General features: G+C 53.2%; 9 protein-coding genes across 9 annotated transcripts; 5 read left to right on the top strand and 4 right to left on the bottom strand.

Annotated features, from left to right (window-relative positions):
* Positions 1-1,042: 1,042 nt before the first annotated feature.
* Positions 1,043-1,939, top strand: GLOTRDRAFT_128979 (uncharacterized protein; the record flags this gene model as incomplete). Its single annotated transcript, XM_007867612.1, has 4 exons — positions 1,043-1,327; positions 1,385-1,452; positions 1,508-1,626; positions 1,683-1,939. The coding sequence occupies 4 exons, from the start codon at positions 1,043-1,045 to the stop codon at positions 1,937-1,939; spliced, it is 729 nt and encodes a 242-aa protein (XP_007865803.1).
* Positions 1,940-2,841: 902 nt separating this feature from the next.
* GLOTRDRAFT_41260 (MT-A70-domain-containing protein) lies at positions 2,842-4,241 on the bottom strand (the record flags this gene model as incomplete). Its single annotated transcript, XM_007867351.1, has 4 exons — positions 2,842-3,167; positions 3,224-3,335; positions 3,392-3,746; positions 3,820-4,241. The coding sequence occupies 4 exons, from the start codon at positions 4,239-4,241 to the stop codon at positions 2,842-2,844; spliced, it is 1,215 nt and encodes a 404-aa protein (XP_007865542.1).
* Positions 4,242-5,952: 1,711 nt separating this feature from the next.
* GLOTRDRAFT_128977 (uncharacterized protein) lies at positions 5,953-6,522 on the top strand (the record flags this gene model as incomplete). Its single annotated transcript, XM_007867611.1, has 1 exon — positions 5,953-6,522. One exon carries the CDS (start codon positions 5,953-5,955, stop codon positions 6,520-6,522), a length of 570 nt encoding a protein of 189 aa, XP_007865802.1.
* Positions 6,523-6,609: 87 nt separating this feature from the next.
* Positions 6,610-7,798, bottom strand: GLOTRDRAFT_128976 (uncharacterized protein; the record flags this gene model as incomplete). Its single annotated transcript, XM_007867610.1, has 3 exons — positions 6,610-7,479; positions 7,536-7,666; positions 7,717-7,798. The coding sequence occupies 3 exons, from the start codon at positions 7,796-7,798 to the stop codon at positions 6,610-6,612; spliced, it is 1,083 nt and encodes a 360-aa protein (XP_007865801.1).
* A 2,054-nt stretch (positions 7,799-9,852) lies between these two features.
* On the top strand, positions 9,853-11,062 carry GLOTRDRAFT_115993 (DHS-like NAD/FAD-binding domain-containing protein; the record flags this gene model as incomplete). Its single annotated transcript, XM_007867609.1, has 4 exons — positions 9,853-9,946; positions 9,996-10,122; positions 10,172-10,691; positions 10,747-11,062. The coding sequence occupies 4 exons, from the start codon at positions 9,853-9,855 to the stop codon at positions 10,906-10,908; spliced, it is 903 nt and encodes a 300-aa protein (XP_007865800.1). The 3' UTR covers positions 10,909-11,062.
* Positions 11,063-11,372: 310 nt separating this feature from the next.
* On the top strand, positions 11,373-13,497 carry GLOTRDRAFT_60525 (uncharacterized protein). The gene is made up of 4 exons (XM_007867608.1): positions 11,373-12,227; positions 12,285-12,398; positions 12,450-13,028; positions 13,086-13,497. Exons 1-4 carry the CDS (start codon positions 11,424-11,426, stop codon positions 13,374-13,376), a joined length of 1,788 nt encoding a protein of 595 aa, XP_007865799.1. The 5' UTR covers positions 11,373-11,423; the 3' UTR covers positions 13,377-13,497.
* A 653-nt stretch (positions 13,498-14,150) lies between these two features.
* Positions 14,151-15,741, top strand: GLOTRDRAFT_138555 (uncharacterized protein). The gene is made up of 5 exons (XM_007867607.1): positions 14,151-14,248; positions 14,325-14,436; positions 14,497-14,834; positions 14,896-15,003; positions 15,081-15,741. Exons 1-5 carry the CDS (start codon positions 14,209-14,211, stop codon positions 15,581-15,583), a joined length of 1,101 nt encoding a protein of 366 aa, XP_007865798.1. The 5' UTR covers positions 14,151-14,208; the 3' UTR covers positions 15,584-15,741.
* Positions 15,742-17,932: 2,191 nt separating this feature from the next.
* GLOTRDRAFT_93318 (uncharacterized protein) lies at positions 17,933-18,784 on the bottom strand (the record flags this gene model as incomplete). The annotated part of the gene is made up of 2 exons (XM_007867606.1): positions 17,933-18,632; positions 18,663-18,784. 2 exons carry the CDS (start codon positions 18,782-18,784, stop codon positions 17,933-17,935), a joined length of 822 nt encoding a protein of 273 aa, XP_007865797.1.
* A 2,274-nt stretch (positions 18,785-21,058) lies between these two features.
* Positions 21,059-21,707, bottom strand: GLOTRDRAFT_41110 (uncharacterized protein; the record flags this gene model as incomplete). Its single annotated transcript, XM_007867338.1, has 2 exons — positions 21,059-21,591; positions 21,641-21,707. Coding segments are annotated over 2 exons (600 nt in total), but the record flags the coding sequence as incomplete, so codon positions are not given.
* Between the last annotated feature and the right edge of the window lie 1,379 nt (positions 21,708-23,086).

The raw sequence follows: 23,086 nt of genomic DNA, 5'->3' as shown, positions 1-23,086 counted from the left end.
GAACTGCAGATCAGGTGGCCCGCTCGAAAATAACGCCGGAACATCATTCTCAGGATCTACCGCTCCCGCAGTAAAGTCAATCACACGTCTGTGCCTGGTGTATAACTTTACCACTGGGCAAGAAATACAAGTACGATAGAACACCCAGGTATCACCACCATGTTTATCATTTTTGACGGTTGTGATTGCAGATACTCCAGGGAACGCTGGCGGGGGGTGCGCATGTCCTGCATCCTGTGGGCCAAGCCATAAGCTGCAGGCCCACTACTATCCTCTTGTCGCTGCCAGCGTCTTCCCATCCACGTCCTGGGTACCTGCCCGGCCGACCTTCGTTGACACTGGCGCTCATGTATCACGCTCGGCCTTCGGTCAGTTGGGATTGTCCCCCTCCCCGTTTCGTCCTGCTCTCTGAGACGGTCTCAGGGAATCCTTGGTGAGGAGAGCTTATCATGCCATCTAATTAATTGACGCCCGCTGAGCACCGCGCTGCGCAGCTTGCAACTTGGATACCTTTCAACTCTTCGAGGGCGCCTCAGGTACTGAAAAGGAAATGGCGCTTCCTTATATAGAGCGCCGGAACTATTCCCGGACTCCCGATGTGTCTTTGTATCAGAATATCATTCTTGGTAGGCTTGCTTGTTCTCTCGTGTCGCTCGTTATTCTTCGCTGGTGTCGCAACGACGGCTCGTAGATGTTTGTCCACCACATGGCATGCCCCGAACCGTCACACTCACATCCGCATGAACTCGTCGTATCTCGTCGTGTCAAGTATGATTCTTCGGAGACCGGGAACGGGAAAAAACCATGGCAGTCTAAGGGCGTGTAGTCGTATAAGACTAGAGTCCATCACATGAAGAACCCGCAGTATAGCATACTCCGGCCTATATCGAAGTATCACGAGTCTTATCTGATACTTCCCTCCGATGAATCCCGGAATCCGAACTTCTATGATGTACGCCCACAGACGCGCAAAGCAGTCTCTTCCAGGCGCCCTCTCTTCTAGCCCCTACCCTCCAATCGTCATTTAGATAGGACAGCAGCAATGGCTCACCTCGCGACTCCAGAGCTCCTCGACCGCATCAAAAGCCTCTACCCCACCTCTTCCTCCCCCCCAGCGACCGCCCAAGAATACCTCCAGAACCCGTACTTCTTCGCCGCGGCGGTGGTGTTCAGCGCGTTCAACTACCCCGAGGCCATCCCCGCCGTATTCCAGAGCGCGCTGAACGACATCAAGGGGCTGCGCGCCAGCGAGGACGAGCAGCGGCACCTCGTGCGCAAGATCCGCGATGCGCTGTTCAAGTGCGGGATCCTCATCGGATACCCTAAGGTGTGCAGTATCAGAGCCTCAAGTCGCGAGGTTGAGGCATATTGATGATTGTGGCAGGCTATCAACGGCCTTGTGGCGTTGTACGGGGCTACACCAGAGAATCTGAGGGATAAGGAGATGATTCGGTATGATCCATGGATCTACGAGGTCTTATCGACTGTTTGAATGTCCATCATCCAGTGACAAGACACTGCCGACGGAACATTGGACGGCCTCAGGTCAGAAGTACTTCAATGAAACGTACGGTGAAACGGCAGAACAGACGCAGAAGCTCCTCGAGTCCATCTATCCGGACTTCGGTGCGGAAACTTACTAGTGGAACCTTGTTCAACTGCAACTGACCTTGATATGTCAGGATTCTTCTGCATCACCCATGCATACGGCTATGCGTATTCCTTCTCTGACCTCATCTCTGGGCTGGAGAACTCTTACATCATGCTGGTGTCGAATATCGCAATGGATGTCCCGCGACAGATTGAATGGCATTTAAAGGGCTCTGTGAGGAATGGAGGCAGTCCCGAGCAGGTCAAGGCTGTCCGGGAAATCGCGGTCGAAGTGGGTAAAGCTGCGGGAGCGGTATGGAGGAATGAGATTCCCCAGCTGGGGCAGTAAGTATAGAGGAGAGTAAGGGAGCATACGAAGTCAAAGATGTAAAATACACGCTCGATACCTTGTTGGTGACGGAGCAGTGCCATTCTGGCACCAATCTAAGTTCACTTCGGATGACCTGTGAGGAGGAGCCAAAGGGAAGGACGCAAGCAGCAGATGGACATTACACAAGCAAAACATCCAACAACGCAACCGATACAACTCACTGATTACCCTCCCAACCCATCCCCCACCCCATATTCCCCATACCCATACCCATACCCATATTCATCCCGCCCATCCCACTCATCCCCGGATTCCCCATCAGATTTCCCATGCCCATCCCACCCATGCCCATCGCCGGCTGTCCCATCCCATTCATAATCATATTCTGCATCATCGCCGCATTCCCCATCATGGCAGGAGCCATGCCCATACCCTGTTGTCCCATCCCCATACCCTCCTGCCAGCCCGTACCAAAGTCTCCGCCCATGAACCCGTCCATACCCATACCCATACCCTCCATCCCCGGCATGTTCATGCCCATACCCACGCCCATGCCCATTCCCGGCGCTGCAGGGTTCATATTGATCCCCTGTTGACCCATACCCATCGCAGGGTTCATCCCCATCCCGTTCCAGGGCATCCCTTCCATCCCCATCGGCATCATGCCGCCCATCTGGTTCATTTGTCCCCTGTTCCCGAAGCCGACATTGACATTGCCGGCACCGCCGCCGCCGCCGACTATGCCCCGCGCGCCCATGCGCATCGCGGCGCCACCCAGGGGCACAACCCCGGACGTCGCGTTGTTGGCATTCATAGGGACGCCCAGGGATACGCCGCCGCCGACGCCCATGTGAGTGTTGGATGAGCCGCCGCGGACTGGCGACTTGGGTCTCAGGGCGTCAATCTCTGCATGCGAGCAATCAGCAAAACGAAGCACCCGTACCACAAGGGGACTCACCCGGCGTCATGGGCACGACGTACTTGCCCCCACTGCCCATCTCCTTTAGCCTCGTCTCCCACGCCTCACGATCCCACTGCTTGACCCCGCCGTCTGCTTCGGGCTCCATCTTCTCCTCCTCGCCCTCTGTGAGGACGGTGACCCATCCTCTTCTCAAACTTGCGCGAGCGTGCCCGAAAATTTCGAGCCTCCTGATTCCGAGACAGAAGTTCTCGATCAATGTGTACATCTCGGGAGGCTTCAGAGTCGGGTCGGACGGGTCTCCTTCCCAGATGATCACGTCTGTATCTGTGGAGAGTCAGCGATTGTATGATGCTCTGATACATAGATGATGTGATGCCTACCAACATTGCAGTGAACAAACCAACTGTCCGTCGATCGACGGACGGTCCCACGTATACCCATCAGGCAATGTTGTTTAGTCCGAGTCAGCAGAGAAGTAGTCGGAGGGTCTGTCTAGGTCATGGTGTCAATACCTATCCAATGTGTCATATTCGAGATGGACGACGCACCCCTGGACCCTTGTTACTCTTATTATTCGTCTTCACCCAAACAATATCCTCCGCCCGTCGATAGCCCCACTTAGCAAGCGTCTCCCGACCGCGTTCAAGACCTTCGCCAGCCCCGCTTCCCACCCATAGGAAGACGAATGAAGGGTCCGCAGCTAACGCTGGTATCGGGAGTTCTTGTAGATTGTCCCAAGTGAACGAAGAAGAGAAGGGTGGATCTATGAGAATTACATCGAATTTGGCGGGAGAGGGAGTGGTTAGGGAAGAGAAGGAGGAATAAGGGAGGTAAGAGGATGGAAGGGAGTGTTCGTTCACGGAAGCTTTCTTGAGCGTCAGGAGGCGCTGTTGCTTGGGATACCTAAGATGAAGTTCCACATACGAGATACATCACTGAGTACAAAGAGGTTCGTGGAGATGCAAGGAAAGCGTACTCCTCAAATCTTCGCTCAGGTTCTGCACCTATCACCCAGTTCTGCGGCCATTCACCGCCGTCGACGTAACGCTGGGAGTAATCATTCCTAATGGTCTCCTCCTCAGGCACGTAGTTCCTATACCTCGCTAGTCGTGCACGCTTCGCAGGAGGCAGGTCCGGTCGTATCTCTCTAGGTTTCTGCGGGGGTAAATCCGGCGTAGAGGGGGGAGAGGGCGACCGCGATTGCGAAGGCGTCGGGATGAGAGGAAGTCGCACGAGCTCATGCGGCGGCGACGGCAGCGACTGTAGATGGCGTCGTCGGGCAGCTTGACTCGACTTCACGCGTGCTATGAGAGCTGCGTGAGCGGCGAGAATATCGTTCGCAGACGCGAGACATTCCGTCGTCGTTGTCGCTACCGTCGTCGTGGACGCGGAAGCCATCATAGCGCGTTACCCCGCAGCCACACTTCCACGTGCGACTCGCGTTAAGGCTGGCCAAAGGCTGTCCTCCGAGGCTGGCTTCAAAGTCACAACAGGCTATAACTTTGAACGCGATGCTCACACACTGAAGAAATCCCAAGTATGAAATCGTGTAGCTGGCAACCATCTGTAGTCTCCTGCCTCCTTTGATCTGGCTTGAGTCCTAGGGTATTGGACACATGTCCAGGTGTTCTCGTCAATCACACTCGCAAAGCTTTCCTATCTCAGAAGCTGGTGTGTATACTCCATAAAGGGCGTACAGTGTGTTTCCTTTCAAGCTGTACAGCACCTTGATCTCACGCATGACCACAGGTACCGCTGCTACCAATGAGTCACCCCGAGCCATCTCTCACTCTCCGAGAGACTACCAAATACGTGTGATCACGGACGGACTACTGCGCCCCGGCTTGCGCGGAAGCCCCAAGCCATTGGCTACCAATGAGACGTGCGCCCGCACGGACTATCACCGTCACCTTCCTCTCATGGCGATATGTTTCCTGCGCATGTCACTGTCAATTACTCTCCATCTTTTCGTTGACGGTATACAGTCTAGATTAACAATCTGGGACTGCAGCTCTCTTCGCCGTCGCGTCTGTACCTTGTCCGAAAGCAAGTAGCTCTTGCCCCATGATGTACATACATCCTGGACAATAGGATACCGGGCCTGTCATGAAGGATCGTATTTATGCCAGGCTCTGACTCGCCCCGAGGGCTCCTTCGCTTATCAGCATCCTAATCAATGCGTGTTCTTGCAGTGCGTCTCTTATTAACTTCCTTCGGACAACTCGGCTTCTGCAGTCTGTTCGCCGTTGCGACGGATGACTCGAGTCACTGTAAGCTGTCTGATCTGCTGGATCCAGCCTGGCCCTGTTCATACTGCACCCACGACCTCTCTGTGCCGATTACAGTCAATGGATGGCGGCTGCATGTATGCGCTACCATATGTTCCTTTACAGGTCCTCTCATTGCGGCATCGTTAAACAGGAAGGTCCATATTGTTTCCAAATTGATATAGAAGTCGATATTCGAAGTTGATATAACGCAAGAATCTCGGTGAAAGTAACGCTAAAGGGTAGACACCATTGGGAGCCTAGTCCTCGGTAGGGACGGGCACCGGTCTGATTCCGCACAACAATAATTTGGAACCACAGACTCGGTCGCACCACAAACACAGCTCTTCCGTGAGCATCTGGTGGTCATATTGTGCCACCTATTATTGCATGCTGTGACTCCCCTGGTGAGTTCAGATCAACCTAGTCGAAGTGATGTACATCGTCTGAGCTTGACTTCTCAGCAGGCACTGACCGAGAGGCTCTTGCAGTAGGAGGCTTCTGGCGTCTTTCCCAACCTGGATTGTCAACGGATACGCCGTAGGCGGACAACGGCCAATGCTTCATTCTGGTAAGTAGCGTTACTGCACCCGATCAGAACAATACTGCACCTTTGAGGCCGAGAAAAAACTCTTTTCCTTCATCAAGTGATATCTCATATTCATGACTTGCGCTTTCGGGGCCGCAAGGGATGCCTTTACAATATAAGAAGGCTCCTCGAAGTGCTACCTTATCGCATCTGCCTCATCTCCACCCTAGGCGCCCGTCTGTTTGTTTCTACGTTCAGCAGTACGTCCTGTACTAAGATTATGTCCTCGGACCGATTTAAAAATACCTAGGTCATGGAATCTTATCCCGAGCCCGTCCTTGACGATCGTACAAGTGATATACGAGACAAGCCGCTCAGCAGTGTAACGATATGGTGCACGTCGGGGAATTTGCATCACTGGATCTCCAGCTACAAGCTCGTTGACCAAATCGTCGTTGCGCCCAAGCAGACCATTGCTGGTATCTCAATGAATATGCACCAACCCCTCGAACACGAATTCCACACCGGAGAAGAAACGAACCTTTTCGGGAGCCTGCACATACACCTTCGAACTGCGGAAAAAGGCCTGGTTTCACGCAGGTCTGGCGTGTTGGAAGAAATCAAGTTCTTATGCACTATCACCGTGCGGGACATTGTCGACCTCGTTCTAGCCGAAAGGCGACAATATTACATGTTTAGTCCCCTTGGCAGCGGTTGTCTGTATTGGCAACTGCAGCTACTTCGTGCATATGTTTCCAAAGGGTGGATCAAAGGCACGGATGTTGACAAGGCTATAGGGAGTATCGAGAAGTACGCCAAGGAGAATGAGGCTAAGGTCCCTTTCCCGCCCGTCGAAGGACAATTCTATGACCCTCCGATGTAGTGGTACAGTCTGTACAATATGGTTCAGCTTTTCCATTTAAAGTCGTGCCTTCACGTACATGTATTGGAGATACTATCGAATTGTCCCTTACTGTATATCTCTGCCGGGAAAACGATGAATAGCTGTATGAAAATGGCCCCAGAATTCCTGTTCCTCCTTCGTAGCTATACCTGCAATGAACTCCCTGTAGCGCTTCCATGATGGCGGATGGTCTTCTGCATGCACCACCGTATCATGGTGGCGCATGACAAGTGTCTCCATACATGACGGATAGAAGCCGGCTTCGCCCCAATCAATAACCCAGAGGACACCATCTTTGCTGAGCAGAATGTTGCTCGGGTTGAGGTCGCCATGCGTAAAGACGGGTGCCCAGTCACTGCAGGAATTTGGCAAGGGAGGTATTGGCCGCTGATTTAGTCGGGCTGCACATGCAAATGGTCTCCAGCCCTCAAAGGCTATCCATTCGCAGAACTGCCGGAAGCGTTTGACGGAATCGAATGGCCCATACCAGCTCCCGTCAAAGAAGATCCCCCCTGCATATCCACTCTCCACATCGCCGACATGCTGGGACTTCAGGTTCTGCAACTGTCTGACATATAGCCGCAACGTACACGCAATACGAAACTGCATGAAAGAGGAGAGCTGATCCCAGCATTCAGATAGCATTTCCCCTTCTATGTGATCCATAATGAGATGGGGTTGGTCCGGGCAGTGGACACGTGGGACAGGTATCGTAGTGTGCTGGAGAACATATTCCATGGTGGCGCGCTCAGAAGGGCCACACGCCGAACCTTCCTTGAGGATCAAAGATGGTGTTATTCGATGTACCGTAACATATTGTGCGTGGTCGGCGAGGAGACGATGTTTCAGGTTGGCATCCCATTTCTCAGCTAGATCACCTCTTAATAGGGAGCGAATGTCCTCGTAGCTGGTAAGCTTGGATACTTCCTCGTCCACCTGTAAAGCATGACATTAAATTTCGTCTCATTTACGCTGCAGGGACCAGTACCGACATCTGGAGTCCGAGTTGCATTTGGAAGGGCAAAGCATGCTGCAATTACATCCAGTAAAGAATGCAAAAATGACTGCAGGCGAAATGAAGAGATCTCCGCCCGCGTCGCTGTGATAGGAGCGAAGGTGTCCACTGTGTATCTCGGTGAGCAACAAAAAGAGATACAGCAAAGGACTTGGTACCTATCCACGCAAGCAGATTGTCCACGTTGTCGTTAGTAGTGGCGGAGACAGCGAAGCACTCTACATCATAATTTGCAGCCATATAGGGTTGTTGCCGGAGTAATGCAAGATGTTCAGGGGAGTAATCGCGGGGTACGAGATCCGCTTTCGTAATTACAACAGCAGACGCTCGCGTTACTGATGCGACCTGCTCAAGCAGAGACTTGGAGAACGTTTTGAGATGTGTGGCATCAACCGTGACCAAGCCTATAGGACGTGCGGCACCATTATTACCGAGTTGTGCATCGATAACGTAGGTCTTCTTATCACGTCGGCGAGTAAATGCCCTTCCTGTCTGGCGCGATGTCAGAACGACGCCAGACAGCCAAAAACCCGAGCTCACCAAAGCAGCGGCCAACGTTCTCTTCCCCGTTTCGGGCTCACCTGTGCTGAATGTCAGCAAGACGATTGCAGATATGTACAAGATGCACCATATATCACTACCCCTATCTTTTCTTGGACGACTTCCATCAATGCTTTGTCTTTGCTGGACCAGGACAAGGCCAACAAGACTCGACACTGGACAGCGGACACTATCAGTGGGGGTAGGCAATACCTGCTCACGCACGAAGCGGCCTGTTTGAACTTGTTTGGTCTCTAATAAACGCCGGTTCCCGCTCTCGACCTATATAACCATCACATATGAGGCAATCATTCAATTGTTCTCCTTGAGCGGTCGCTTGGGAAATCGTTACTGATATACAGTCGTTTGCATAATAAGACACTGAACATCACGTTTGCGCGCGTACGGTTGCCGAGCAGCACCAGGTCTATTTCGCGAATGCCATTGCTCAAGTGCACGATCTTACGTATCCGGACCCCGGAAATACAATACTGATCTCGGCGGTGTGGGACCCGGAGACCCTCCTTTCGCAGCTCCTCATGCCTACTTGAATTCGCCCTCCAGCTGTGCTCCGGGTCAAGAGCAGTGATAGAAGACTGAAGCCAGTAATTAAGTTTGCTGCTGTATTGTTGAAGGACTCTTACTATCCGAGATCCAAGTTTCTGCGTGCCGGTTGCACTTGCTGGGCGAGCTGAAGTCCATTGACCCGCACCCCGAGTCCGGCGCCTTCGGGAGTTCACGAAAGTCGGACCTGTAGAAGTTGCAAATTCTAGCAAAATTAAAGTACAATAATACAGTAGTGCACCAGAGTAGTATGGTATAATATGCTATTGCTAAAGGATTGGGACTCACTGACAAGTTACGACAAGTACAGATCCAGATCAAGTGTCACCATAGATCTCGCTTGAGAGAATCGAGAAGCTCTTCAGTTCCCGGCTACGGATGTTCCTGGACTTCCCGGAGTATCACCGGGACCCCCATGATACTTGCTCTACGCCTCAAGCGCTCTCTAGAGCAGTTGTGCACACTTTCTGTATTCTGTAGCTGTTTCTTATACTTTAGCAAGTCATACATAGGCCATACACAGTAGAGAAATGCTCAGAAACTGTGCTGGAGAAGGAGTCCGGCGATGCAGTCAGGGGACTGACCAGACCTCGCACAGCCACTCATGGACCCTGCAGCGGGATGTAAAGGTGACAGACACCCTGACGAATGCACTTTGGAAAATAGACCTGGTGCTGCTCGGCAACCGTACGCGCGCGTTGTTTGTCCGCGCCAAATATGCCCTTTTCGGGTATCGGCAAACGCGCGGCAAAGGGCCTACCGGAGGGCAGAGTGTTCCTTGATTCAGAGTGAAGAGTTCACAGCATGTAGCTGCTGTGGTGAATTGAGATGAAATTTAGTGCTGATTTTTGACTTCGATATGTAACTAAGACGATGCAGGGTCTAGCTGCAAGGGACGCGAGATAATTCTAAGTCCGCGCTGTGTAGCCGTGTGCCACTGGAGCCAAACATGGCACGCCGGTACTTGCCGGTTGGTCGAAAAGTGCGACGTATTGCAGGTTTGGCATAACCCCTCTCAAAGGAGGGGCACTAATTTGTAGTCGTCCTGACGTGTTGCTGTCAGGACTCTCAGGTCCTCAGGGATTCGCAGAAGTGCTGATGTGGGTTCGTCGTATTCTCTCCTCGTACATAGGTACTACCTCAGTTGTATCAAGTTACGTCCGGATTGCAGAATCATACTGATATCAATCATGCCAAACTCTTCGGTGGAAGCCTTCCGTGACGCCTTTCGCACCAGCCAGCACATTATTGTCATTGCAGGGGCTGGTCTTTCAGCAGCTTCAGGTAAAAATGTTTCATTTGCTTACTAGCCTAGCGACTGAAAATCCGCAAGGCATACCTACTTTTCGTGATGGTGGCGGCATGTGGCGCTCCTTGGACGCCACAGCTCTAGCCACTCCCGAGGCATTCAGCGAGAACCCGTCTTTAGTTTGGCAATTTTATCACTACCGTAGGACCAAGTACAGATAATTCCCTCCATTATAGGGTCAAAACTGAGATATTTCGCAGAGCATTGGAAGCAAAGCCCAATCCTGCGCATGAAGTTATCGCGAAGATGTCCGTTCCTTTGTATATCAGGAAAGTCGCTCCGGAAGTCAAGTCCTTCCACCTCGTCACGCAAAACGTCGACCGGCTATCGGTCACTGCCTTAGATTCGCTTGTCGAACGCCTGACGGCGGACTCCGGTACTGCTCCTGCACGAAAACGTAGCATCTTCCCAAACTCCATCCTCGAGATGCACGGCAGGATCTTTGACGTGAAATGCACCGTCTGCGACTACTGCGCCGAAGACCGCACGGACCCTCTTTGCCCTGCCCTTGGCGCGGCTGATGCATCTTTCAAAGACTATCACGATGCTGGTTCGAAAGAGGTGAACATCCCGTTAGATGAGCTTCCACGCTGCCCGGCGTGCGGTGCCCTGGCACGCCCCGGCGTCGTCTGGTTCGGAGAGAAGCCGTACCACTTGGATGAAATCAACAGCATTATCTACAAGGCTGATATGTGCCTCGTGATCGGCACATCTTCGACGGTGCGTAACATGACTGTACCTATCTCCTTCTGGCTTACAGACCTTCTGTGTCTAGGTCCGACCGGCATCGACGTACGCCTACCGCGTGCAGCGCCACGGAGGCAAGGTCGCAGTGTTCAACAAGGATCCCAGTGAGAAGGATGAACGGGCGGACTTTGTGTTCGCCGGCGGTTGTGAAACAGTTCTCCCTTCATTGTTCCCTGAGCTGGTTGAATGACCACACCCATCACTTGTGAAGGGGAAGCTGGGCGCCTGGCGTCTTTCTCGATAGGCTACCTCTATATACCTCTTTTCGACACGGAGGAACTTTTGAAATTGTCATAGATCCAGCTTTCAAAACCTTGTCTATCCATACGGAGATGCGAATGGTCACCGCAGCACTGAGCTGCCAGTCGGGTCGCGTCACTGAAATAGTACGCATTGTGGCTGCGGCAGACCCGACGTGCAATTTTCCAATCTCAAACACCCATGTAACAAATCCGAACGGGGACGGGATGTTGGAAGAGGCAAAGCTAGGTGAAGTCTTATAACCAGAGGATTATGACACGTCGGATGTCACAACCACGTGATCTGTGACTGACCGAGCTTCTGATTAGCGCGCGCGGGCACGCGTCGTCGCCGAGGACCGTGGAAGGATCACACAGCTTCAATATATCATCACAGCTTTAACTGATAGCGTTGCTGATAGCTGCGCCGCCCTCAGGCGAGGGACATATCCCCTTCTCCTTAGCAATGTCCTTGAGAACGAAGCCAGGGGCAAAGGGCAGAGTCCCAGGCCGCCGACCGCCGTCCCAGACGGTCGACACCGCCCTCAAGTCCTACCCCCGCACCGAACCCTTAGCGGCGCTACACACCCTCCAGAAACTGCTCTCCTCCCTGCCTTCGCGGGTCGGCGGATGCGCGTACAAGCTCACGCATGACGAGCACAAGCTCTCGCTGCATCTCCTCGCCATCGTCGAGCCCTTCGTCGCGCTCGGCTGCGGCGCGCGCCCGGCCCTCTCTACCCAGCCAGCGGAGGTGCTCGACCTCATCGCGTCGCACATCCATTCCAAAAGGGATCTGCTCACGCTGGGGCTGACGTGTGCGCGCCTGCGCGACGTCGTGTTCCCGCGGCACTTTGAGTACCGCGTGGTGCGGTGCAAGGTAAGCGCGGTGAGGGTGTGGAACCACCTCTGCGTGAACCGTGCGCTGGCGCGGAACGTGCGGACGCTCGAGGTGCTCGACGAGCGGGCGGGGGGTGCGGGGCGGGAGCTCATCCCGCGGGGGATTAGAACGTGCGACACGGACCTGGAGTCGACGGACGACGAGTTGAAGGGGGTGCATAAGAAGCATGGCAGGTTCCTGCTCAACGCGCTCGCGCAGATGACGGGCGTGCAGACCGTCGTGTGGGCGTGCGGCCATTCGCCGATCTCCATGCAGGAGGTATGGCCGCTGCTGCTCAAGTGCCCTGATCTGCAGCAAGTGACGATCTGCGATAATCTCGTATTTGGTGACTTGGACGAGGATAAGGGTGGGAATGAGAAGGACCAGCTTGTTGTAGGATACCTATCTCGCTGCTGCTATGCAGAAATGAGGTCCTTATCTCCTACTTAGCTCCCGGGGCTTCGCACTGCGGCCTTCAAGGCCACGGGAAACACGTACGGCGCCTCCAAGAACCCGGCCCTGACGCAAATCCAGAGCATGCTGAACCGTTGTCCTCGACTGGAGGTATGCGGCTCTTGAATACTTATAAACTGAAAATAATGTACTCTTGCATAGTCCCTAGAAGTCGCCTACGCGCGTCCCAAAGGTGCCGGCTTCACCTCCCCCCTCGCCGACAATCTCCTCACCTGTGGTCGCTGGTCGCGCCTGCAAAGCCTGACCCTTGGCGGCATCCGCTGCTCCTCTGCGCACGGTTTCGCGGCAGCTTCAGCGTTCCTCGCCGCCCATGCCTGCCTCGAAATTCTGCATATCGATATCACCTTCGAGGGGAACGGCAAACCGCAGCTCGCCCTGGCCCCGAACTCCTTGCCGCGCTTACGCGAAGTGCGCGCGTGCAAGGAGCTGGTGAGCTCCGTGCTCGTGTGCCCGTGCGACACGCCGAGGCCGCTGGAGACAATCAAGGGCGTCAAGCTGGGTGGAGGAGCGACGCCTGGGGATCGCGAGTTCCTGGGCAGCTTGAAGAGGTACGGAGCCAGCGTGCGAAGACTTGAGCTGGCTGGGTGGAATGACTTGGAGGAGGTTAAACGGCTGGCGGAGTGTGTCCCTGGTTTGACGTGGTTAGATATCGGCAAGAAGATAAACCCGCCTAGCGCTGGGCGCGCAAACAGGCTTGCAGCGCCCGCCAACGCCAACGCCGTGAGTCCCCCAACGAACACGGTGCAGCTGTACTGATGCCAAGATTTCTTTGCCCAGGCCGAGTGGGCGGTGACCCTCGCCAGTCTCACAGAATTAACGACCTTCCACGGCGCGCGGTTCTTCTTCGAAGTCTCCAACGGGGATTACGACCGTAACGACAGCCAGGCAGCGCTGTGCGTATCCGACAGGAGCCGCGTTAGGGAGAACGACAGGAGCGCAAGCGTCCTGACGGGGAAGTGCCCAAAGCTGAGACGGGTGGATCATTGGGACGAGAATGCGGGCAAGGTTATTTTGCTGAGTAGGGACGGGGATAAGATCCGGTGGGAGGCGCGCAGGATTAAGGGCTGAATTCGGACTTGGGATTGGAGGTGCGGCGGTATGTGAATGTAAGTTGTGTAATCATGATGGATCGTCCCTGCTGGACAGGATATGTGAACCCACGAAGATCTACTCCGTCCGGCGCTGCCCCTATCAAGCTGACCTCGACGGAAAGATCACATGTCAATGGGAGCAGTTGGCCAGGCTGGTTCTGCCATCATGATTCGCATGATTCATAAGGAGGGCAAGAGACTTTGCTATAGAGTACTGTGTATACAGAGCTTCAGGGCCTGATGACGCCTTTGAGGCATGAGAGTCAACAGGCTATTCTAGGAAACAGGCGCCGGATTCTCGCATTCATAGCGGAACAAGGCACATATGGAATACGGAGGCATCTAGACATTGTCAATCAAGGCACCCAGCATCCAGCTATAGCCTTCAGCCCTTTGCGTTTATTCAGTCCCTTTTCACTGTAATTAGGCAGAACGTCGATGCAAAGAGCAGACTTTACCTCAGCCGTTTGTACATTGACAAGGGAAGTGAGGGCAGAGCGAGGATTGGCTGGAAGTTACCGAGGAGGACTGGAGCAGACTGGGCAGATGGCCGATAGCCGAGATCGTCATGATGCGATCTAAATAAATGTACACCGCCACTCGCCAGGCATGTGGGCCACACTGGCCAACTGGCCTATTTTAAGAACTCCTTCCTCTGCTGATGGAATGAACGCGGAGACCAAGTTTCCTGACTTTATACGTCGCCAATGCTCTCAGGCTTGAGCTTCAGGCCGCTCTTTCTTCTGTACCACCACCACCACCACCACCGTCTTCACGCTCCTTTGCGTTTGCCTTGGACGTAGTTCGCCATGGGGCTCAACCTGCAGGATCCGCTCGTCCAGATCAAACGTACGTTCCTCTCTACTTCCACAGACATTCTCGGAGAGCGCAGTTTCGCTGAACGACGATCATCAATGATTCACAGTGACGCAGGCGGTCTGCGGATTCGTCGCAATCTTCATGACTGTCGCGCGGCTCTACATCCGTAGGGGCCGATACTGGTGGGACGATGCCTGGGCTTTCTTCGCCCTCATCAAGTACGCCGCACCGGCCATTACAGCGAATATCTGTTGCTAATAATCTCTCGTCTTATGTAGCCTATTCATTCAATTTGCTGGCATCTTCATGCATGTCGAGAACCCGGCGCAGCTCTCCAAGACTAGCCGCGTCGCCGCCTACTACCTCATCGCCGTCACCTTCTACACCATTATATGGTCCGCGCGCCTCTCCATCCTCTTCACCATTATCCGCATCGACCCCGACCCCGCCATGCGCCACCGCCTCAAGTACGTCGCGGGCGTATTTATCTTCGCGATCGTCTTCTTCTTCTGCCAGCTCATGTGGGTCTGCGAGCCCCCGAGCAAGCGCGCTTGGAAAGACGTAAAGAGCCCACAGTGCGAGCTTGGCAGCCAGGTGGCGATCTGCCAGATTGTCAGTGAGTACCGGGTTGTGTGCGCAGTCCCCGGTTGGAAGGCTGACGGCTGCGATTGATCTAGCGGATGTGATTTCCGACCTGTTGCTGATGCTCCTTCCCTTGCGGCTAATCAGGGGTATCCAAAGCAAAGGCCTTCGTCGGCGCCTCATGGTCATTTTCTCGACCTCCAGTATGCCCTCCCTTCGCATCCTTCTAATATCACCCACTAACCATCGGCACTCTCTAATCCAGTCGTAACCTCGGTAGTCTCTCTCGTGCACGCGGCTTACATCATCGCCGTCGGCGGGACCAAGGTCGTGCTCATTGCCGCGATCGAGGACTGCCTCTCGCTGACCGTCGCAAATCTGCCCGTCATGGCCACCTCGCTCTTCCGCGCGCTCGGCATGCACGCGGACGGCGGTGCAGGCGATTCGGAAATGGACGACACCGGGGAGGACATCCACTTTAAGACGCGTTCGCGCAGCCAGGCGGCGACTGGGCTAAGGAGCAGGATTAGCGGGATGTTTGCTGGGGGCGGGAGGACGACGACTACGACGTGGATCGGTAAGGAAACGGTTGGGAGGGGAACTGTGGGGACGGAAGATACCGGGGATACGAGGGAAGATGAGGGGGCGGTGAAGAAGGTCGGGTTTGTTGCCGTCGGAGAGAAGGGGAGGGAGGGGTTGGTGCAGTTTGCCCCGACTTTGCGGCAGGAGGGCAGCGCGGCGAGCGTTCCTGTGAAGCCAGGAGATCTTGCCTCCGAAACTTGATCTGGCGAGAAGGAAAAGGCGCATAATCTAGATAGTTCCCGAAGTTCCGCTTTCGTAGCTTTCGTCGTTCATTTGTTTGCTATCGATATTTTCGCCTGTCTTTGTGTATCTGGATGTATCATTACTGTAAAATGTGTCTCTGTAATACTAGCAAGTGCTCACGTACAACTTGCGGCCCTTTCTTGGAATTGCGATCCACAGGTGTCTCATAAATTCGGTTCCTAGTGCCGAAGGTCGCCGAACCCCCTCACGAGCTCCGCGGACTCCGCGGTGCCACGCCATCCTTCTTTCAAGCTTGCATCTAAACCCTAGAGCTATGTATGTACGAGCCGCGCCAGGCTTCCCTGCGCCCCCTTCCGAGTCGGCTCTTTACCTGCTGTAGCATGAAAAATGCGGCGTTTTATTATTATTGATACTTGGACCCAGCGCTCGTTCACCTTCGCCTTCTTCAACTCGGACTCTGCGCGGTGAATGTTTAACATGATCCTGGGACCTCGGAGCGGAGCATGTCCAGAGCCAGTCGGAGGGACAAAGCTCCTGGAGTCATGAAAGACTCGGATGCAGCGTACGTACGTTGATCCTCGGATCTGTTCATTCGCCGTCGGTTCGGTACGTCTGGACGGTGGACATTAGGAGCCTTGACGTGATCCTGGGGACTCAGAACAGCACAGAGTCACCCGGAGGAACAAATCCCCTCCAGTCTCCGATGCGTTGTCTTGCCAATGAGGGTCGTGAATCCCCCGGCTTCCTCAGGGCTCGAGTTTAGTCTCAGATGACCGGGGATCACCACAGGCAAGACATCCCCCTTTACTTGTGTTCGGTCGCAAAATTTGCGACAACGTTATCCACCAGCAGCAGTGCAGACACGCGAAGCCGACGTCCAAGTGCCCCTCTGATAAGTCGACCGGCACCCCTTGTTGATGACCCGTGACGGCCATAGCCCTCTGTGTTGCTCGCTTCCGGATGTTAAAATTGACTCTGTATCCATGGGACACCACCCCAGTGAGTGTTGATCGCCGCTATATCAGAAAGCCAATGCTATGCATGGCATGTACTACTTATCTTTTGCTGATTATCTACAGCGTGACCCGTCCACATTCTCCCAAAAGCTCCGCTTCGGAACTGCCATCACACCCTGTCTTCAAGTTAGAGCTCTTCGCTGACGTTGACAGATTGTCCTCAGCAGGTTTGGCCCTGGATGCAGCGTGTACGTCATGTTGAACGAAAAGAAATTTCCGTACGCCCTGCGCAGATCTACCATGCAACTGTCTTCGCTGACCCTGGTTCGTTCTTAGTGTCAAGTTTTGCTTTCGTATAGTGTGAGGCGCTCAAAACCGACCACTCGGCAATAGGCGAGCCGCGGATCCTATCACGATCGTGAGAAACGACTTTTAGGTCCCGAAAACCAGACCAATTGATTCCTTTTCACGAGAGCTTTCGAGCCATCTGATTATTTTCTCGAAATTCCGACTTTTAAGAATTTAATCCTTCACATATTTGAATTTGGGTCGGAGATGAAGCGGAGTTACCATAAAGAGAAGCTTTGTAATCACGGCCAGGGTAGCCGAGCCACGTGCCTGGCTAGGGTTAGGGTGAAGGCACTACTTGCTTTGGACGTGTGGGACACTCCCTATCGCAGGAATTCCATCGGAGACCCCCATTTACGTATTATACAACCATATTCAGTGATCAGGACGCAGCTGGCTCCCAAATAAATGAGGTTACGCTCGGTGACCCCATATTTGAACGCTTACGTAAGCACCCAAAAAAATGCAAATGCAGGATTACGCGTCTTTTGACCAGGTTTATGTTTCAAATTTTTTTCTCGCTGCCTACGGCGGCATAATTAAGGTGCCACAGAGGTGCCGACTCTTAGTGACATACACTGTAGTCTTGCCGTCAAGAGCGGAAAACTGGATCGGGCTAACTTCGTTTGAGGCTCAATTAATTTCCGGTTCGCACAGAGAAAGGTCGGAAGGAATGGTCCAAGTGCAGCTGCAATTCAGCTGTACCTGAGTTCGGACGTATACTCCCCGCGCATGTGGCTCCCTCCCAACTTTGACAGCCACGGAGACGAACTTTGGTACCACCGGCCGTCGCCCCGTATCCGGACCTGTTACCGACTAGTAAGACGTGGGTAATTTCCCTCTGGGTGTACCTGCAACTCGCTCCTTCCCCAGGCTATTATGACGGTCCGTTTGCACTTTTAATAAAAATGAGTACATATATGGCAATTGATCACATAATCCGCTTCGCATGCATTGCATCGCACGTACACATTAGCATCACGCATACACACTTGCCAGCACAAAGAATTATCTATGTATATACACATTCTCAAGCTGTGTCCTATGCCTGTTCCTCCTGAGCCTCTCCACTCGCCGCTCCTTCCTTCCCCACGTCGTGCTCGCTTGGCCCCACTTTCTCAGGGATGAACCAGAGTAACACCTCCTTGAGCGCTTTCTCCCTCATTGCTTCATCCTGTACCATCACTCCCTGGTCTCGTACCCAGTCGATGTTTACCTTTTGACAGCCTATGCACATCCCTGGAATCCGAGCTGCCTCCAACAACCCCAGTACTTGTCCTCCGGTCAAGGTGCTGTCTGGATGCAGGAGATGCTTTGCAAGTCCGTGCCACCATTGCTTGGTCCATGAGCTAGCGCACAGGGCTGGAGTAGGGCAGACGGGATTGATAACAGGATCTGATGGGAAGAAGGCAAGGAGAAGACGGTGCTCCGATATTTGCGCACTTGTGTGAGTCAGGACATAGAATGCCTCAGGACCGATCTCGTGAGCCATTTCTTTTGTGATTGTTTGGATTGGTGTATTCAACAGCTCCCTGAAGGCTGGCTCCACCCAGTCCACAATGTCATAAGTCCGGGCAAGGTAGAACTGAAGAGGTGCGTTCCCTCTGATCAATTCAGGTAGCCTCCTGATTGCGTATTCGCGACCATCTTGTATCTCCCACATTGTCGACAGCTTGAGGATAGCTATCAGATCCTCCTGCTTCACTCCATCATCATGCCGCCTGAGGTATTCTTGGTAAGCCCTTGTTAATCTTGATGTGCAGGCCACTCACGCTTTGAACATGTAATCGAGCAAGCTATCCATCTCTGGTTCACTGACACCCTCAGGAAGTACCATGGGATGGTCATCCGATTTTCCTTCTTGCCCCTCCCTTGGTGGTGGAAGCCCTGTCATTGCCCGGAATGTCTCAGAGCGGTCGGCTAGCAGTCCCAGGTGTATGTTGTATAGAGTACGGTTCTTGCCCACCTGCAGCTCAATTGACCTTTAGTGATTTTTGTACCCTTTGGTATCACTAACCTGTATAATCAAAGACCCGTCTGGGTAATAGAACAGAGGATGATGCCTATTGTCCATTGGATGTTGTGGCTGGCTGAGGATTGAGGACGTGTGGTCTACCCTGATTAGTCATCCTCACTCTTGCCTATACTGCAACATGGACAATCCACGCCCTCTGACATTCCCTGACCTCCCATTACACCCTGAGTCTGAGATTTGGTCTGCCAATGTCCAGCGTGCCCATGGTATTCTTTCTGAGGCATATGCACGAGCGACTCAACTCCTACGACAAGAAGATGGTGACCCGCTACGTCTCCGGATCCACTCAGAACAAATCTATAAGAGAATGCTACCTATCCTGGAAGCATTGGCGAGGGATGTGGGCAATGATCAATGGACTGCAGACTGTGCTCATGCGCTAGCAAAGGTGACTGTGGAATTAGAGGATGCTGCATTTGCGGCACAAGGGGTGTACGTCCATGTTGTGTGTCCGATCCTCGCCAGTATCTAATGATATCTCCAGCGAGCAATCCGAGATCCACCGTATTGTTCCAGTCACCGTGGAACGCACTGGCCGTCGTGGTCGCCCTCGTAAAGTCATTGATCCGAATTGGCTTATCGAAGCTATGTCAACCCGACGGAAAATTACGATCACAAAGCTGGCTGAACTTCTCGGAATGCACCGTAATGCAGTCAGCAAGCAGCTTAAGATGCATGGCGTCTATCACCGATTTTCTGAGATCTCCGATGCCGACATTGACTTGCTTGTGCAGCTCTACAAGAAGCACCGTCCAACATCCGGTCTACGATATGTGATTGGGTTCCTGAAGCGCCACGGCCTCCGTGTCCAGAAGCGTCGGGTTCGCATGTCTCTCCGGCGCATTGATGGACTTGGTCAAGTGCTCCGAAACCATCAGGCAATTGACCGGCAGGAGTACAGCGTTCCACGACCCAATTATCTATGGCACATTGATGGCTACCATAAGCTGATCCGGTGGGGCTTTGTTGTCCATGGTATGGTAGATGGGTTTTGCAGGACGGTGCGTTATTCGGTGCAGCTTGTCTCCCTTCCACAACTGATCTTTATGTTTAGGTTGTAGGCATACAAGTAAACACCAATAACCGTGTATCTACAGTTCTCAACCTATTCCTTGATGCAGTTGGCATCTACGGACTACCATCCAGAGTTCGGGGAGATCGCGGAGGTGAAAACATCGAGGTAGCAGTGTGGGTTATCAAGCACCGCGGTCCCAACCGTGCTTCTTTCATGTGGGGAAGGTATATGTTATTTGTATTCCTCTGCATCTGCCCTGTTCACCTCTCTGGCAGCTCCACTCGGAACACCAGAATTGAGCGACTATGGGTTGAGGTCGGAGCTCAGTTTGCGCGGCGATGGCGGGCCTTCTTCTCTCGACTTGAACGGCTCCATCAGCTGGACCCAAAGAACCCTGCACATCTATGGCTTCTTCATCATCTTTTCCTGCCTGAGCTACGACAAGATTGTGAAGACTTCAAGGAGGAGTGGAACCATCACCCAATCTCTGGGGAGGGCCATGACCAAACGCCGGTAGTATGTCATTTGTTCTTTCGCATCTTGCTCTAGCTCTCTAACTGCTTTGTGCCCAAAGGACATGCGCTTTGTAGGTCAAATGGAACATGGGGTCTATGGCGACGACTTTCAGGATATTCATCCTGACATCCTAAACCGATACTATGGGGTTGACTCCGCAGGCGACCTTCGCCCTCCTGGGCAAACTGGCGCTGGTCATTCAGACGTTGAAGAAGAAGATGAACAGCTTGATGACATGATTGCTGCCGACCAAGAGCGACATGTACGACATGATCCTATTGCTGTCCCAGAGTCCAGCAGTCCTTTTCCCGATGATATAACTGGTGATTTCTTATCTGCTCTCCAAGATCTCTTGGCAGCGGATTTCATCCCATTGGGTTTGAATGTCCATGTTTCCGAGTGGCCTGAGGCTGGCTACCCTGAAGTTGAGTCGATCAAGAGTGGCAGGAAACATGTAAGCATTGGATTAGGATTTCAGACATGGTGGCCTCGGGCGGTAACATGGACGAAGGCATTGACTCTCCTAGCTGAGTTTGAATCACGCTTGGACATTCAAACCAGTGATAGTAGTGATTCAGAGTAGCATAACACAAAAAGATCTATTATATTGCCCAACAACATAAATCTGATAGACGGGGGAGCAAAGATACACCTTCTCGCCAACGCGCAGTATTTGCTTCTTCAGCAGCTTGCTTTCCTACCTCCTTCTCAAATGACCCAGCTGACCGAAACCCAAAGTCAGTCCATCTAAATAACCCACCAGCCGTCCATTGCGTAAATGAGAACCTGCTCTCCCCAGGCCGAACAGGGATGTTAGAATGGCGCAGAATTGCAGAACATAAAAAAATAGTCGACCCTGGGGGAAATTCAATCACAAGCTTGAGATCCCATATAATGAGGTGGCCACCCTTCCTAGGATCAAACTTGCCCAGTGCTGTGACAGCACACCACCCAAAAGCGAGGTTCAGGTGGTCAGTATGGATAAAAGTCCAGACTGACTTGGCCAAATTCCACGCGCAGCAGGCAAAAACCGACCGTGGATAATGCCTCTCTAGCTTAGGGTTCCAGTTGCAGAGATCGTCCATCGTCTTGGCATAGTAGGCATAGAGGCGAGGTGCAAAGAGATCAAAGGCCTCTGGACGCAAAGTCAGTTCCACCCTTAAAAGAAACTCTGAGTTACTCACGGTTAGCAAAACCAACGATTCGCTTTATGTATGGATTATCAAGGAGCAGCCTGATTACCATCAGGTTAATCACCCCTTGTATAGCCAAGTTCCCTGGAGCCTAGCTCAATAATCAGTTACCTTCCACGTCAAAGGCCAGAGATGGACTTACTTTCTGTCCACCGCCATAGGATATGCCTGTGGCCGCCACCACATAGTCGCCTCGCCGATGCTTCTTCTTGCTGCAGCGGAAGCTGCCCTGAGCATGCTCCATAGCCTCAAAGGCACCTTGTTGCACATTGGCCCAGTCCTTATCACGTGGGGCCCCTGCCAGCATGACAAGGATAGGGACATCAGCGTCAGGGTCACATATCGCCTTCGGAGTGCTGTAGAGCCGATTAATATTTCATAAAGGTGAGTCACTGTTAATACTCACATGCCGTCCCATTGAACATACTTCATGGCTTTGATCTCTGGATCATCAAGCACGTATTCATGCTTCTCCGCAGAGCCAATGGCCTTCCGAACTCCCTGGTAGCCACTCTTTCCCTGATGGAGCTGGTGGATATCGGAGGAAATCGGGTGCACCTGGGCCTCCCCAGAACGCTTCAGGGCAATAGACTTCTGCTTGAGAGTATGGCGGCCTCTGGCCTCAATCTTGGCCAAGTCCTCCTCAACGCGCCTCCTCCGATTCGCAGTCTTCATCTTGCGGCGGCGGAAGGCTTGCTTCTCAGCAGAGGAGAGAAGTGACAGTGGTGGGACCGTAGCAGAGTCAAAGGATGGTGAAGAGGAGGGGGCCAATGTGGTCCTGGCATCAGAGGCAGGAGCTGGAATAGAGGGCAGAGTCGGGACAGGAGGGGTTGTCTTTCCAATGAGGGAGGCAGCGGTGGGTTTGCTGGCTGATTGATGCCAGTCATGTTAGGGGCCAACAAGCACAGAATAATAAGACTGTACAACATACCCACATATAGCCAATACGGCTCAGGGCTCAACTCCTGGTCATCCTCATCAAAGCCAGCACTCCCTTCCGCCGCATCTCGCTGGTAGGCTATGTCTTCACAGGCATTGAGCGCGCTGTTGACATCAAAGACGTCCCTGGGCTTGATAACATTATCCAGGGTCCAGGGTGAAAACACACGGCCTGAGCGTGTACGCCGAGTGTCGTACGTTTGCGTGGACTCTGAGACACTCCAGAGTGCGCGCAACTAGTGGCCAAAAGTGAGTCAGTAACGGCGGTGGATTGAAGTTAAAGCAGCCTACCTCCCGAAAAGCTCGACAGGCATACGTGATGGCTACAAAGGATCATATTAGCAAGCACTATGGGTATACAGGCTCCAAGGCTTGTTAAGAATGCCAGCCTCTGCTGCCCCTGCCCCTGCACCAGCCACTACAGCGCCAACCTGCCGACACACAAAGGTCTGCAATATCACCCAGGTCGACGTGCGTGCCAGCGACAAGACCAGAGAG

Source organism: Gloeophyllum trabeum (genome assembly GCF_000344685.1).
Source record: "Gloeophyllum trabeum ATCC 11539 unplaced genomic scaffold GLOTRscaffold_00006, whole genome shotgun sequence".
In the NCBI taxonomy this organism is placed as follows: domain Eukaryota; kingdom Fungi; phylum Basidiomycota; class Agaricomycetes; order Gloeophyllales; family Gloeophyllaceae; genus Gloeophyllum; species Gloeophyllum trabeum.
Note: the sequence above shows the minus strand (reverse complement) of the source record. Positions and strands in the feature narration are given on the sequence as shown.

Coding starts and splice junctions, on each gene's coding strand:
- GLOTRDRAFT_60525 (XM_007867608.1), top strand. CDS start 11,424: ATGTCCTTGAGAACGAAGCCAGGGGCAAAGGGCAGAGTCCCAGGCCGC. Junction 12,228..12,284: donor ATGAGAAGGACCAGCTTGTT/GTAGGATACCTA, acceptor TCTCCTACTTAG/CTCCCGGGGCTTCGCACTGC. Junction 12,399..12,449: donor ACCGTTGTCCTCGACTGGAG/GTATGCGGCTCT, acceptor ACTCTTGCATAG/TCCCTAGAAGTCGCCTACGC.
- GLOTRDRAFT_138555 (XM_007867607.1), top strand. CDS start 14,209: ATGGGGCTCAACCTGCAGGATCCGCTCGTCCAGATCAAAC. Junction 14,437..14,496: donor GCTTTCTTCGCCCTCATCAA/GTACGCCGCACC, acceptor CGTCTTATGTAG/CCTATTCATTCAATTTGCTG. Junction 14,835..14,895: donor GGCGATCTGCCAGATTGTCA/GTGAGTACCGGG, acceptor CGATTGATCTAG/CGGATGTGATTTCCGACCTG.